General features: G+C 41.2%; 1 protein-coding gene across 2 annotated transcripts in view; it reads left to right on the top strand.

The window, feature by feature from the left end:
• The first annotated feature begins 2,403 nt into the window (after positions 1-2,403).
• LOC131231722 (amidase 1) overlaps positions 2,404-16,491 on the top strand; it is a 71,554-nt gene continuing 57,466 nt past the window's right edge. For both annotated transcript variants that reach the window (XM_058228023.1, XM_058228024.1), the window contains exon 1: positions 2,404-2,605. In XM_058228023.1, coding sequence (XP_058084006.1) covers positions 2,445-2,605 — 161 coding nt within the window. In that variant the 5' untranslated portion in view covers positions 2,404-2,444. The remainder of the gene's footprint in view (positions 2,606-16,491) is intronic.

Below are 16,491 nucleotides of genomic sequence, written 5' to 3'. Positions count from 1 at the left end.
GTAAGAAATTATTTCAATCATCACATTCATCCCATCTATCCATACAACCATTCATCAATATTTCAGAATATCGACAACATAGGATATTTCACCGAAAAATTGTTGACAATGGATATTACCATTAACAAATTGGATATTACCATTAACAAATTGGATATTGCATATAACATGCACCTATAAATTTTTTTGAAATGACATGTTTTTATTAAATTGATTTATGATGAAATTGATGCATTGATGATATTACCGAAATATTTTTGATACACTTGTGATACAAGCAATACCTGAAATTGACATAGTAAAAAATATTAGCGATATATTAATAATATTGTTATAATGGCAATACAAGCGACATATGAAATTTACATAGTTGAAAATATTGGCGACACATTAGTGATATCGATATATTGGCGATATTTAGCAATACATTGCCCATACTTGAAATTTCAAATACTACCCGTGCTATCGATATCACCACTAGTGTTATTGGTGGTATTGGAGATACAAATCCCAAGTAAACTATACAGTGGAAGACAATATTGATTAAATACCCCACTGATAGAAATTTCCTGCATAATGTTTCTGTAATGTCTATTTGCCATCCAACCAATTGATAAGGTCACACAAATCTTGATGAAGGAAAAAAACAAATATCAACTTAATCCAAAACTTTTGTGGCCTGTAAGAAGGTTTTAATGATCATCCACCATTGTTTCCTATGTTATGATCCACTTGAAATCTGGATTTGATTCATTTTTAGACTGATGCCCTAAAAATATCTTGCAAAATGGATAGACAGCATGGATTTTAGAATACATGCATCAAGGTGGGCCCCACAATAACGGCCGCACTAATCCGCTCCCTTCGAAGCAACAACGAAATAAAACAAAAATGGTTGAATCAAAAGTAAGAGAAATACAATAATATGATAGTAATTTATTTTTAAACATACGCCATCTACGAGGGTGTCAAAGTCCGGAGGCGAATCGGGAATTACTCCCGCCTGTCCTGAGCTCGGCATAGGCGGACGCGGATTAGCTACTGACAGGTTGAGTAGCGAAACCCGCTACTAAAGCTACCTCACTAAGTTGTGGGTCCCACCATGATGGATCTGTTGTATCCACACCGTCCATCCATTTGGAGAGATCGTTTTAGGGCATGATCCAAAGTTACAGTGGACCCCACCACAGAAAACAGTGGAGAGATTGACGCCCACCGTTGAAACCTTAATAAGGTCCATTGTGATGTTTATTTGAGATCCAACCTGTTAATAAGTTAACACAGACATTAAATAAGGGAAAAAAAAATATCAGCTTAATCAAAAACTTTTATGGCCGTTAGAAGTTTTTGATGGTAGGCGTCACTCTCTCCACTGTTTTCTGTGGTGGGACCCACTCGAGATTTGGATCGGACTCATTCTTTGGTTCATGTCCTAAAATGGTATCTACAAATGGATAAACGGTGTATATACAAAACATACATACAGCGGGGACCCACGTAATTATGTGACGTCACTTTAGTAGTGAGTCCCCCTACTCAACTCAACCTGTCAGTAGCTAATCCGCGTCCACAAGGCTCGCTCTAAGGACCACCGTTATGTATGGGTTTTATCTACATTGTACATCTATTTTTCCAAATCATTTTAGATTCTTACTTAAAAAATACGTGACTCGAGTGTGTACCACCCCAAAGTAGAGCTGATGATGATGTCAACGGTTGAAAACTTCCATGGGCCACTATGATGCTTCTTTACTATCCAACCGGTTCATATCGTCACGGTGAAGGAAAAATAAAAATATTAGCAAAAATTCTTCACCCCCTCTCAGAAGTTTTCAATCGCGGATGTTTAATCCCCACACTGCAGGCATTTAATGTTAGTCATCTGTGGTGTGGTCCACTTGAGCGTTGAATCTACCTCATTTTTGTGCAAATACATTGAAATGATATAAGAGAAGATATGGACGGCGTGGATAAAAAGATACATCACGGTGGGCCCGCCACATAACTGCCCGTTCGTGGCTCGGGACGGGCTGAGGCAGGATGCAATCGGTGTCCGTTCATCAGGTAATTGGTAGCGATTGCGTAATCAGTAACTATACGCTAGAGTGAACTCTATAGGTCTACCGTATATGTATGTGTCTTATCCACACTATCCATTTGTTTTTACTGATCATTTTATTATATGATTTCAAAATCAAAGCATATACAAAGCTTAAGTGGACCACACCAAGAAACATCAGATATTTGTACTTTCGCTTCGTCCATTTTTGTGTGAAGGTTTCAACGGTAGGCGTTCATTTAACACTGTTTTCTGCAGTGTCGTCCACTTAGATTTGGATATGCTTTTATTTTGGGATAATTCCGAAAATGATATGGAAAAACGGATGGACGATGTAGATAGTACGCAATCCGCTTTCTAGAGTGGCCGGCCCCGGGTAACATATATGTGGACCGGAGAGAATCTCAGACAAAAAGAAGAGATGGCAGCGGCAGCAGCAACAGCAATAGATGATTTCGGAGCTTTCATGAAGAAATTTGAACTGCCTTCTCCGCACAGTTCTCCCCAGCTTCCGTTACACGGTCTCACCTTCGCTGTCAAAGACATGTGCGTTTCATTTCAATCTTCATTTGATTTCCTTCTCATTTCATTTAACTGACTCAGCTCTTTTGAAACCACTGAATGCCGCGACAAGAAAGAAGAAAAAAAAAAAAAAATCATTAGATAATTCAATGTACGGTTGAGAAATGCTACAGCTCTCCTGTAGCACACTCCTAAGTGAATAGTGGACTCTTCGGTCAATCTATTCGGACCGTCCTTTTGGTCCATTCCAATCTTCATGGTCCACTGTTCAAATATTGTAGCGATTGAGGATCCCGTTAATCTGATTAGGGTCCTGCGAAATGGATGGTTGGATCATGTATAACCAAAAAGAGAAAAGGTCTTATCATTGATCTGAGCCATCCATTCACCTCTGATTGTGTATACTTCTCAAGAGCCACTTTGATGAGGTGATCCTAACCATCCCTTAATGTTGATGTACAAGGGTTGACGAGAAATCTCAACTTAAACAAGATGTTAAGAACATTCTAATTAGGGAAACGGATTGCATCCTGCCCCTGCCTGGATGGAATCGGTCCAAGCAGGGGCTCTGTGGGGCCCACCGTGATGTATGAGTTTTATGTTCATCCATTCTTCCATATCATTTTAGGGTATTGTTGAACTAATGCACTTTATATTTACATATGCACAAGTGCCTCAGTAATATACATGCATTGAAAGTTGCATATTTAGATGCATATGTAGGATGTTTATAATTAGTGTATGCATGGATCCGTACCTTATCATCATCTAAGCCTTATCCCAATTGATTGGGGTCGTCACCGAATTTATACCTAAAATAGCATAAAGTCTCTTAGGTTTTGTTGCATGCATTAAGTAGTGTCTGTTGCCTAGGAAGATGAAATGTGTTTGTTTAGAATTGCGTAGTTATTAAATGTTGTCTAGAAATATGAGATGATAAATTGTATGTGTTGAAGATGAATGTCTTTGAAACTCTATTAAAGGTGTGGAGAGTTTCATTTTGTAGCATGAAGAAGAAATACAATATGAAGAAAGCCTCAAGTCTCATCTTCTCTTCTTATTCGTATTTCTCCTCTTTTCTTTATCACAATACAAGAAGAAGGCTTTAAGAGCCTCCAAAGTGCTATTAGAGTCATGATTCGGGAGTTGGGAGTTAACTGGGCATTATAAACATGTAACGAAGTAGAATCTATGGCTATGAATAGCGGAATGCTTCAACTATGTTTCCCATTTTTGGAGGGGGGAAATTTTGATTATTGAAGCATCGAAGTGAAGGCCTTGTTCCAATCTCAAGGGCTATTGGGAATTGATCACATTCCAACTGATCTCAAAATTCTCCCACCTGTACAACATTATCAATTTAAGGAGAATAAGAAGAAAGATGCAAAGGCCCTCTTCTTCATCTAGCAACACATCTCTAATTCTATCCTTTTTAGAATTGTTTCATCTCAAACCACAAAGAAAGCTTGGGATGCTTTGCAAAATGAATACAAAGGTACATTGGAAGTGATTGCCATTAAGTAATAAACTCTACAGAGGGAGTATGAAAATATGAAGATGAAAGATGCATAAAAGATGAAGGATTATCTTTCCTAAGTTGAAAACTTGTTGATTGTAATCGCTCGTTGATTGTAGTCAACCTATGTACTAGACTACTAGATAACGCTTGATTGTAAATCAATGTAATAGTCTATTACATTGCGACTGTGGAGTTTTGTGCTCTCGTTGATTGTAATTGCTTGTTGATTGTAATGAACCTATGTACTAGACTATTAGATAACACTTGATTGTAAACCTATGTAATAGTCTATTACATTGCGTATGTGGAGTCATTGTGTATGTGGAGTTTTGTTCTCTCATTACCCGTTAACGGGGAAAAAAAATGGCTCGTAATGGCTGTTACGGGTCTATAATAGGCCATTAAGCAAGGTATTCAAAATCGGTTACATAACGGTAATGGTCTAGCTGTTACGCATGTTATGGGGTTGAAACGGCCGTTATAGAAAAAATAGGCTGTAATGGTCCCGTAATGGACCGTAATGGTCTGTAATGGCGCCGTGACGGTCCTGTAACTGTTTTTTCAAAAAAACAAAAAAGGTCCTTAATGGCCGATACGGTGGTTGTTACGTTTTGGAACACCTTGCCATTAAGAGAGGCTGATACATTTTTTATGACTGGCCGTAACAACGTTAGTTACCGTTATTGAATACCTTGCTTTGATCTCGAAGCTTGATCATGTTTGCTGTGAGTATACTCTCAGGATTCATGAATTCCCCAAATCAAAATCACTTAGGAGCTGCAAAAAGGGTGTTGTGATACATCCAAAGACGCTTGACTATGGAATCATGTATACTCATATTCCAAACTCAAAGTTGGTACGATATACACACAATGATTGGGTGGGTCCTGTAGATGATATGAAAAACACCTCAGCGTTTGCTTTGATGCTTTTGCTCTTGGATCCCGGGTATTTTCATAGGCATGAAAGTAGCAAAGTACCGTTGCTCAATCTTCAACAGAAGCAGAGTACGTGGTAGCATCTCTTGCTATTTCTCAAGCAATATGGCTATGAAAAATTCTTAAAGATATGGGTGAAAAGAAAAATGAAGGAACTATTGTATATTGTGACGCCTTGCGACCATTTGAATTGCAAAGAATCCTGTGTATCACAACAAGACGAAGCTTATCAACCCCAAGCATCCCTTCAATTGAGAAGTTGTTGATAGCGGTAAGATTGAGTTGAATTATTGCAATACGAAAGATTAAATGGTTGGCATTTTATTTATAAAAAAGGCTGGTATTTTCACCAAGGCACTCTTAAAAGGTTTCGTTATCTTCGAGAGATGTTGGGAGTAATCCAAGCGCATTAAGGTTTGAGTGTTGAATTAATGCTTGCGCATGTGCCTTGTAGTCAGTGTTCGAAGTATCGCTACAAATTTCGCTGGCCAGGGATATGAAAACAATATCGATATCACCAATAATATCACTGATAACCGGAAATGCGGAGAAACATGGGAAAAATGGTGGAATTTTCAGCGAAACTTCAGGAGATGTTAAAATGTACATATTTGCATATTTAGAAATAATAAAGTTGCAAAATGAATACGTATATAACAAGTTTTCATTTAATGGGGCCTTAAAAGCAAGTGTTGTTTTAAGAAATCAATCCAACCATCCCACCCGGTTTATTTAACCATCAAACATCCATCGATATTGTAAAATATCAACAACACATGATATTTCATCAAGAAATCATCAACAATTGGAAAGGAAACAAAAGATTGTGGTTTCAATATCGTGCACGTTGCGATATCGATAATATTGAGATATTATCAATATTATCAATGACAAATTGAACACTATATACAACCATGTGCCCAAGAAAAAAATTTGAAATAAATTGTTTTCTAATAAACAAAATTTTGATGATATCAATACATTAGCGTTATTATTGAAATATTGTTGGTACACTTATGATACGAGCATTACCTAGAATTTACATGGTCGAAAATATTGGTGATACATTGGCAATATAAGCGACATCTAGAATTTACATAGTTGAAAATATTGGCGATTACATTAGCGATATTGATATGTTGGCGATACTTAGCGATACATTGCTAATACTTGGAATTTCTGATACTAGCGTTATCGGTATCGTTGAGCTAGAGATAAAGATAATATCAAAGATAATTTGAACACTGCTTGTAGTATACATGCATTGAAAGTTGCATACATAGATGCATTCTAGGATGTTTGCTATTACTGCATGCATGAATCCATACCTAGAATTGCATAACGTCTCTTATGTTTTGCTTCATGCATTAGGTAGTGACTTGGATGTGGTGTATGTTGCCTAGGAAGATTAAATGGTTTGCTTAGAATTGTATAGCTATCAAATGTTGTCTAAAAGCATGAGAACATACATTCCGTTTGTTGAAGATATGTATTTGGAACTCTATAAAAGGGGTGGAGAGTTTCATTTTGTAGCATGATGATGAAATACAATATAAAGAAAGCTTCAAGTCTCATCTTCTCATTCTTATCTATATTTCTCCTCTTTTCTTTACCACAAAACAAGAAGGCTTTAAGAGTCATAAAGTTGTCTTTTCCTATTCCTGAACTCTTTAAATACCTGGCTCATATAATTATATCTTTACAAAATTAATTTCCAACAAACTACCCTTGCCCCATTAATTTTGAAAAAAATAATTAATTTTGATTTTCTTCATTGCAATCAGGGCTTCCAATTCAGTTTTTACTGTAGTAGCATGAAAAAATGCTGTTCATACTGTTCCAATTCTTTTTCCAACCACTGCTTCGAATATTTCTTTTGCTGTTTTAAACTTCTCATTCTATTGCTTGATAAAAATGATAAAAATTTTCAATGCTTCTTCTGAAGTTGCATTTAGATCTGGCATGCTTCCATTGACGGCTTAGATCTTCACAATCTCTTCTTACTACAGTCCTTTCAATGCACAATGAGCTGTATGTTTCTCTGCTTCCTTCTTTAACTATCTTGGTGCACTCACATATTGTAGGTGAAATTGAGATGCTACTTATTGGGCTTGGTGATCCTGTCCGATCTTCTGAATTTTATGCGTCGGCTCATTGAGATGCACTTTGCAATTTACTTCCTACAATACTGTCTTAAACAGAATAGAAATTCTAACTGTATTCTCCATCTTTGCATAAATATAAGATTGATCATCCATGTAGGTTTTCTGTATCTATAGCCAAATATGGTGAGTAACACATCTATTCAAGCCAATCTTATGGTGTGGATTTGCTAACCACTAATTGTTGAACACATTTTCATTAAGAACTCTCAGATGATCAAGGTGGATCTCTTTGAATGGTGTTGATCTTCTGATTATTCTTGTGCCATTTCAATTCTTCAATTACGCTCCAGTTTTGTTTCTCTTAATTTGACCCCTTGTCAAGTCCAACTATTGTCTGTGTTGATTTCGAATCATATACAAATCACTGACCACTTGGGTCACATACTTGATCCACCTGTGAGATTTCAATCTCACCCATGCAATGGATCCTTTCAACTTATCCATTCAAAAAATCACAACTACCTTAAGAAGATCACCATTTCTTGTATTAAGTTACCCAAAACCTGCCCAGGGTTTGGGTGAATAGCTAGCATCATGGGTTTGTTCCCCATAGACGTGAGATCGATTCCCCTCCCTGTCTTTACCTGATGCATGTGGTTTGCGGGTGATTGCGTGCATCCTCAACGAATAGTCTCACCTTAAATAAAGGGGTGGGGACACCCTGTCGTCATAAAAAAAATGCCACTTCCAATTTTTTTGCAAACAAAAAGAAAGAAGAAGATTGTATCCGTCAGCTATAATACCAATTTGTTAATTGAAAAATGACTAAAAAAGCATGCACAACGAAAGCAAATTTAAAAAACAAAGAAGGCTTTTGGAGATGTATGACCTTAGGCTATACAATACTCCTTTGCTTTACTAGAAGGGTCCTTTTGTCCAAAGAGATATTCTTTTCTTGATTCAAATACACCACATCACCACTTCCACTATAATGCTCCTACACCTCTTATCTGCTCTTCTTACTCTACTTTCTCTCCTAGGACATGTTTGTTTATTTGGAATCTAAGGCAAAAAAAGCAATAATTATTAATGAAAACCATGAGAAATACTGAAACATGGATTTCAATTTTGACTTCTTGTTTGGATAGCAAGTGGAAATCTCATATTCTTCTCACAATACTCACCTCGTTTCTTGTGCCAGGAATCAAAATTATAGAAAGGTGTAATGATTGCTTGGTAGAATCCATCATTTCCTTTGCTATCCAAACAACACAAATTGTCACATTGAAGGAAAACTCTTTTCCTTTTCCCTTTTTTTGGCATGGACTCCGTGGTCTCCAAGCATGGGCCTTAATTGTAGGATCCTTCTAACTATGTGCCGCTCTCGCTTCAAATCCCTACTTTGGAATCTTCCTCCCACTCCCGCTTCTAACGTACTTATACATGTTTACATTTTGAAAGAGATGCTTCCCTGCCCCTGAACTTGAATTTGTTGCCTCTTCACTTCACGCTTCGTGCAACTATACTTTCTCTCATATTTATAAACAACCCGTTTACTAAAATAAGCAAATAAGCGTTTTTAATAGCTTCTCTATGTAGCATGTAGCTTACTTTATGTAGCATAGCTTAGCCTTAATGCCACATAGCTCATGAAAATAGCTTAAGTCACTTGTAGACTTGCTCTCTCTCTCTCTCTCTCTCTTTTTTTTTTTTTTTTTTTTAATTTAAATTTTAAGGTAACTGCTGATATATTAAAAGGAAAAGGAAGAAAAACAGGAAAAAGAAAGAGAGAAAAGGGAACAGGCTGCTGAGAAAGCAGCGAGCGCCTAAACTCCCAAAAACGAAAAATCAAACCCTTTTAAAGCTTTTACATTTATAGCCCATTCAATCACCCATTTTTTTGCCTTAGCCCCAACCATCCTAGCTGAAGACGAACGGTCATTGAAACACCTATCGTTCCTTTCTTCCCAGACAGCCCACCATATGGCAAGGATGGCCATCCGCCATATTATAGAAAAGGGTTTTCGAAGCTTGAAACCATGCCAATCAGACAACAAGTTGACCGCTGAATCTGGGGCGCACCAAGACACCGAAAATTTCTGACAGAAATCATTGAGAATAGAGGTGATGAAGGAGCAGTGGATAAAAAGATGATCAACAGATTCGGCTTGACGCATGCAGCAAGAGCAGATGTTGACGAGATGCATGCCTCTCTTGATCAGATTATCAATGGTTAAGATTCTGTTACGACTTGCCAGCCACCCAAAACAGAGGATCTTCGGAGGAGCCTGATAATTCCACAGGAAGGAGGGGATGCCACTTCTGGTTTGCGCTTGAGAGTCGAGGACTGCATAGAGGGATTTCACGGAAAAGGAGGAATTTTTCTCCAAAGGCTAAACGATTCCATCAGACTGAGAGCCAAGAGGTCTTAAAATGGAAATGCAGCTTTGTAACTCCATATATTCTTCGGTTTCAGTTTGAGTAAGATTTCTCAAACATCGGATATCCCAAACAGGCATATAGGTCGTAAAGGAGCAGCATCTATTGATGTAGATGTTCTTGTCCGGGGCCAGCCTATAGATGAGAGGAAATCGAATTTTGAAGGGTTTATCCCCGTGCCAAGGGTCTTCCCAAAATCTGATAGAAGCTCCATCTCCCAACAGAAAGTGAGAATTGGAACAGACAGGGTCTTTAGCTTTTAAGACACCCCTCCAAATGAAAGACGCCTTATAGTAGGAGGAACGTTTAGGCCACCAACCTCCTTGGGCCACCCCATATTTGCCCATAACGAGAGAACGCCACAAAGCTTCTTTTTCAGAAGCGAATCTCCATGCCCATTTCCCCAACAGAGCTTGATTCATAAGCTTCAGATTCTTAACATTTGCACCTCCCTTGCTAAACACTTTGCACACCTCTTTCCATTCGAGCAAATGGAGCTTTTTCTGATTCTCCTTACCACACCATAAAAAATCCCTTCTGATTTTGTCAATACTCTTAAGCACCGATCCCGGACAGACGAACAGCGACATGAAATACAAGGGGAGACTAGACAGAGTGGATTTAATCAGGGTCAGCCTCCCACCAAGGGATAAATATCGACTTTTCCAAGAAGCGAGGTACTTATGGAATTTGGAGGTAACCCTGTCCCACATATGTTTTGGCGGGGGGCCGATGCAAAGAGGTAAGCCAACAAAATAAGTAGGAAAGGATCCTACGCTGCAGCCCAGAGTGACCGCGAAGTTCTTCAAGGAATGCTGCGAAACATTAACTCCGAAAAGTCTGGACTTGCTGAGATTGATCGTAAGACCCGATACTGCTTCAAAACAGCGGAGAGCAATAAGAAGATGATGAATTTTTACTTCGGAAGCCTCTGAGAAAATAAGGGTGTCATCAACAAATTGGATATGCGTGAGGGGCACCGCCAAACCAGGTAAGGAAATGCCACGGAGAAGACCTTGCTCCTGCCCTTTCTTCAGCATTTGGGAAAGCGCTTCAGCCACAATTAGGAAAAGGTAGGGGGAAAGAGGGTCTCCTTGGCGGAGGCCCCTCGAGCTTTTAAAAAAACCGGAGGGAGAACCATTGAGGATGACCGAAAAATGAGTAGAGCTAATACACTCAGAGATCCACCTTCGCCATTTCGGACCAAAACCCATCCGAGTTAGCATATAGAGGAGAAAATCCCATTCGACATGATCATAAGCCTTAGCAATGTCCAATTTGCATAAAATGAGACTTCTGACAGGAGTGAAGAACTTCGTTAGCAATTAGAGCTCCGTCCATGATCTGCCTACCTTTGATAAAGGCGTTTTGATTGGTAGAAATGAGGGCCCCGATGATCTTAGAAAGACGAGCGGATAAAACTTTTGCTAGGATTTTATAAGGACTCCCTATCAAGCTAATGGGCCTGAAATCCGCGAACGAAGCTGCCCCCGGGACCTTTGGAATAAGAGATATGAAAGTTGCGCCTAGGCCCGTTGATAATCTGCTTCTACCGTGAAATTCCTGAAGAAAGGATAAAACATCGACCCGAACCGTTTCCCAGAAGTTCTGATAGAAGCTTATAGGAAAACCATCTGGTCCTGGAGACTTGTTAGCACCCAAAGCCTGAATAGCCGCCTTAGCCTCATCTTCCGAAAAGGGAGATTCCAATTGATCCGCTTGTGTAGCCTGCAAGCAGGTGAAGGATATATTGTCTAACTTCGGTCTGGTCCAGCCAGCTGAGGAGAGGAGGGTTTTGAAGTGAGCTGATGCCAAAGCAGCAATCTCATTTTTATCCTCAATAGGACTCCCTTTATCGATGATACTGAGAATAGCCTTCGATCGAGACTGCATATTAGCCAGAGTATGAAAAAATTTGGTATTTTTGTCCCCCTCCGCAATCCATTTAGCTCTGGATTTAATCCTCCAGGAAGCTTCCTCTTCCTGGGCTATAATAGAGAGATCCTGAATGATCGATATACGCCTATGCATCATGTCTTTCGTTAGCAAACCTAATTCAGCTTCTGCATCCAACCGCTGAAGATCGGCTTGGAGCAAATCGATTTCCACCTCCCTTTTCTGAAGCACTTCATGCCTCCAGTCCTTTAGCTTAGATTTTAGAAGATGGAGTTTGCAAAGTAAACGATGTCCAGCGAATCCTTCAACCTGGAAGGATTGCCACCAGTCAATGATCTTCTGACGGAGACCCTTTGTCTGAAGCCAGGCTGAATTGAACCTGAATGGTTTCGGGCCCCAATTAAGATCTTCCTCACATAAGAGCGGGGGCAGTGATCCGAAGTGGTACGAGGCATCGCAAATTGTTTGGTGGAGGGGAAAGAATCAATCCACTCCGTAGAAACCAGAAATCTGTCGAGGCGTGAGAAAGTAGGATTAGCCCGCCCATTGGACCAAGTAAATCTAGCACCCAGAAGGAGCAAATCGATAAGCTGCTCCTTTTGGATCCAATCTAAGAATCGCAACATAGCCGGGGAGGGCCTTCTTTTCCTAGAATGATCCTCCGCAAAACGGGTAATATTGAAATCACCCACTACACACGATGGTCCTGAGAAGGAGGCTCTTATCAGAGTAAGTTCCTCCCAAAGAGCATTCCTGAGAGAGTCATTGTTAGGCCCATAAACAACTGTCAGCATGCATAGGAAAGAAGAAGACTTATCTTTAAGAACAACTGACAACGAGAAAGTGGCAGCGTTAGAAGATATAAGCTCCCACTTGGAGGAATTCCAAGCAATAAGGATACCGTCCGAGCTTCCCACCGCATCCAGCGTCAAGAATTTGGCAGCCCTTTCCTTTCACAGCGAGGTCAGAAGGTAATCCTTGAAAAGGGAGACCTTCGTTTCTTGCAAGCATACAACATCCGGATTCTTCCTGGAAATGGAACTTTTTATCAGACTCCGTTTGTGTTTAGAGCCCACTCCCCTTACATTCCAAGATATGATCTTCATTGGTTAACCACACTTCCCCGATTTCCCTGGCGTCTTGGAGTTGGCATAAAAGCTGAAATGAAACCTGGACTTGCTTGTAGGCGCTGTAGTTCCCTACTACCTGAAAGCTTGACTAACTGCTTTGATGAAGAACGGCTTGTCCTGATGGGTCTGCCTTGATTTTCTATGCATTGGAACAGAGTGACATAATCCTCCAACCTATCCCCAAAGGACAGGCCAAGGGATCTACCCACCTTCCTGATGGCTTCTCTGATCCATCGTTTCTTATGAATTTTGGATAACAAGTTAGCTCTGTTAGAATCGGAAGGTTGAGGATCGGTCTGGGGTTCTGCTATCATTTGCAATGGTTCTGCCACTATAATATCAGAGGGATCATCTTCTTGGAAGAGCGTGAGTGGGCCCATCTCTAAGGCGTCCCGAGGGGACGAATAACGAGAAGGAGATGAAGGCAACGAGGACCGCGATTGAAAATCTGACTTGCTACAGTCAGTTAGGAGACGGTCGATGGAGACAGCGTCTTCGGACCACAGATTGGAACGGGGCGAGGAGGTGGGAGGAAAGGATGGTGTACAGGCTAGCGTTCCAGAGGGCAGCAAAGGCGGATTAAAACCTTCCAGTGGGTCCGGGTTATGATTCGGATCCGGATTCGACTGGGAACCGCGACCCGCAAAATGAGCCAGCTGTCCCGAGGCAAGACCCGAACGTCTTTCAACCTCCTCCACGTGTTGGGCGTTCAACTCATGGGTAGGTGAGCAGGAATTGTTGTCATTATCTATGAAAGCCACGCGTCTGTCCTTGCATGTCTCGGAAGGGGAACCAAGCAGATCAACTGACTGAGAGCACTGGAGTAACCGGATAAAAGGCGATCTTTGATGGTTCGGCGCGAAGGAAACTGAATTAGCTTCCGGACAAAACGGAGAAGTGACCTTTGTACCGCTGGATATAGCACCAGCGCCACGCGTCTTTCCATGAGCGGGAATGTGAACATCACGCGATGGACAGAGAGGCGAGGGAGCTGGATGGTGTTGGTCGATCGACGGGGTTGCAACACGTGTCGATGGAGGGGGAAGCGATGGGCTGTCTCGAGCAGAGACGTCAGATGGACTGACAACCTTATGAGAGTCTGCTGGAGTTTGGAGTTGGTTTGCCTGCGGCTGAGGTTGGAAGGTGGGACGTCGTTTGCTCCGGCGAGATGTCTTCTCTGATATGCCATAGGTCACCCCAGCGTGGGATTGGATCGTCGTTCGCCTCCAAGATGATTGGAAAATCGAAACAGCGATCGTCAACATACACTTTCACCGTCGGAGGCAGTGGAGCCCCTTTTCTTCTTCGAACCCTGACTCTGATGACACCAATCTCCTCTCCTAACTTCGTCTTCTCATCCATTTCAAGATAAGAACCGAGATACGCAGCAACGGATATAAAAAATTCATCAAACCAAAGTTCAAGGGGGATACCCCAAACTTGAATCCATACGTTCTTCGTACCGAAAATGGAAAATTCTTCCCACCGTAGAATTGTAGCCACTGGCCCGTCGGAATGAAGGTGACCAGCCATTATGAGCATTTCCGAGTTGATTCCTGGACAGACCTTGATCCAGAGGTCATTGTATCCCATCGGCTTAATGGTATAGTTCCCTGGGCGAAAGCCTGTAGTTTCCGAGATCCAGTCCTTCACCTGAGCTATTGACGCACCCTCTTTACAGTGGATAACGACAGACTCCTTTAGATCCTGCTGTGCTCTTCGAAAGTGCTGCAAATCAACGATTATAGGAACTCCTATCTTCGGGCAGAAGGGATCAGGCATAACGGGTAGGAGGGGTGGGGTGTTGGCTGGGGTTTGAATCGGTGGAGGCAAGGGAGGTGGCGATTGGGGCTGATGGGTTAGAATTTCTTTAAAAGTCAGGTGCGGTCCCTGCGGGGGGTGGGTTTGGGTTGGTAGACCTTTGTAGGTTGGGGATTGGGCGAAATCGAGGGGTTAGGTCCGAAATGAGCCCTCTGAACGAGGAGAGGGCGACCCGTAAATTTGATACCATGGAGCATTGTCACTGCTCTAGCTAGCTCGATCTCGGAGGACATGCGAACGAGGGCAAAACCTCTGTATCCTCCCGTTTCCCGGTCACGCGGCATGACCACGTCCATGACCGCACTGGCTCGACCAAAAATTCTTTCAATATTAAGGGGATACCAGCCTTTTGGGAAACCTTTCACGAACAGAGTTGGGAATGTTGCCCGCTTTCTGGCTTCCGACGCCATGATTGCCGGTTTCCGACGACGAACCTCCTGCCATTCTTGTTCATGTCGGTTTGCCTCTGCATCTTCTTCCTGCGCTGTGTCTTTACTACACACTTCCGTTCCCTTCCCCTTAGATTTCCCAGATGCATCAGAAGTCGAATCTCCCCAGCCTCGATAGTTTCCTCCCTTTTGCAGCGTCATATTCCGGTGTTGATGATGAAGCTTGTTGACGTCGTCGTTGTATCCTAGTCGGCGAGGTAGTCGGCGTGGTAGTCGGCGGATGGTAGACTTGATAACTTTAGCTTTGTTCCCATCTAGGCCTAGAGTGTCTTCCAGAAGCAACTCATGAATTTGACATCTCGGTTAGACACAATGGTTTTAGGTAACTCTATGTAACAAGATCACTTCCCTAAAGAAGAGGTTTAGTCACTTGTAGACTTGATAACTTTTTTTTTTCTTTTACTTGTAGACTTGATCCATTCATGGATTTATCATACAATTCAATGGTGTATCCTTCGCATTCATCATCTTGGATTGTGACACTTTCACTATGAGCATATTCCTTAGGTTTTTTAGAAGTTGCTTCTTTAGATTCCGCCATTTCCTAGTGTTCCCTCGATCAGTTCTTTTTCCTCTTTTCATGAAGACTTTGTGGACAACTCTGAAGGAATAAACACTTCACACTTGGGATAATATCCCGACTTAGACAATTTCATTAGCACCTCATTGGATATGAAGTTAACTATTTCCATAGATTGTCATCTTAATGCCTCTTCTGTGTACAATTATTCTTATTCTTATTACTTTGGAGCCTTTTAGTCGGCATGAAACCATCGTTTCCATCACCTGCTGGAGCATCTCTGTCATCTGCGGAAAATACCTTTTCTCTCTTTGATTCTAAATACATTCAGCTGTTCTATAAATGAACAACTGTGTGGATAGTTCTTAGCTTATAATATTGCAATTCTAGCGTCATGTTTATCTGCATGAAAATCAAAAGGAAATGTATTTGTGCAGAACTTGATGTACACTGCTCAAACCTGAATAAATTTTCCAAGTTTCTAATGTTTTGATTAACACATAATATATATGAATGTATTTGACATTAATCTTTTCTTATCCTAAATATTAGTGCGAGTCCGCGAGTCTTATGAGGAAACTTATCGATAAGGAAATTGTGTTTGGCACTGTGTCTTCCGCTAAGGCTACTTACTAGTGTAGGTTTTCTAACCTCACCCTTCTCTTGTATGCCAATGTGTCACGGGTGTGCTAGACCCCAGCTAGTAATCAGGTGGGGCCCACCAAGTATGTGCCATGGCCTGAAAATTAAGCTGCTCAGCAATCAAGTGAATCACATGAAGTAGATTGTATGTGGATCATTTCCTTTGATAGGTCATCCCTTTGTATGCATGTGCATAGCCGCTGGTCGGACTAGCCTGATCTTTTGTCCATGGCTTATGGACATGGGTCCCACCTGATGAATCTTGTGCACAAGTCCTACATTGGCACATGTGGTGAGTGGGGATCAAAATCCTACATTGGAGAGTAGGCTTCACATTTCTCAGTCCTCAAATCTCATGCTCGGCAGCTGTTTCTAGTTTAACCACAATGTGTGCTGGTAGATTAGCTTCAGTTGCAGACTTGCAGTATAAGTGCTTGCGTTGCTCATTGTC

This window comes from Magnolia sinica, chromosome 17 (genome assembly GCF_029962835.1).
Source record: "Magnolia sinica isolate HGM2019 chromosome 17, MsV1, whole genome shotgun sequence".
Taxonomy (NCBI): domain Eukaryota; kingdom Viridiplantae; phylum Streptophyta; class Magnoliopsida; order Magnoliales; family Magnoliaceae; genus Magnolia; species Magnolia sinica.
This window is presented reverse-complemented; position numbering and strand designations above follow the sequence as displayed.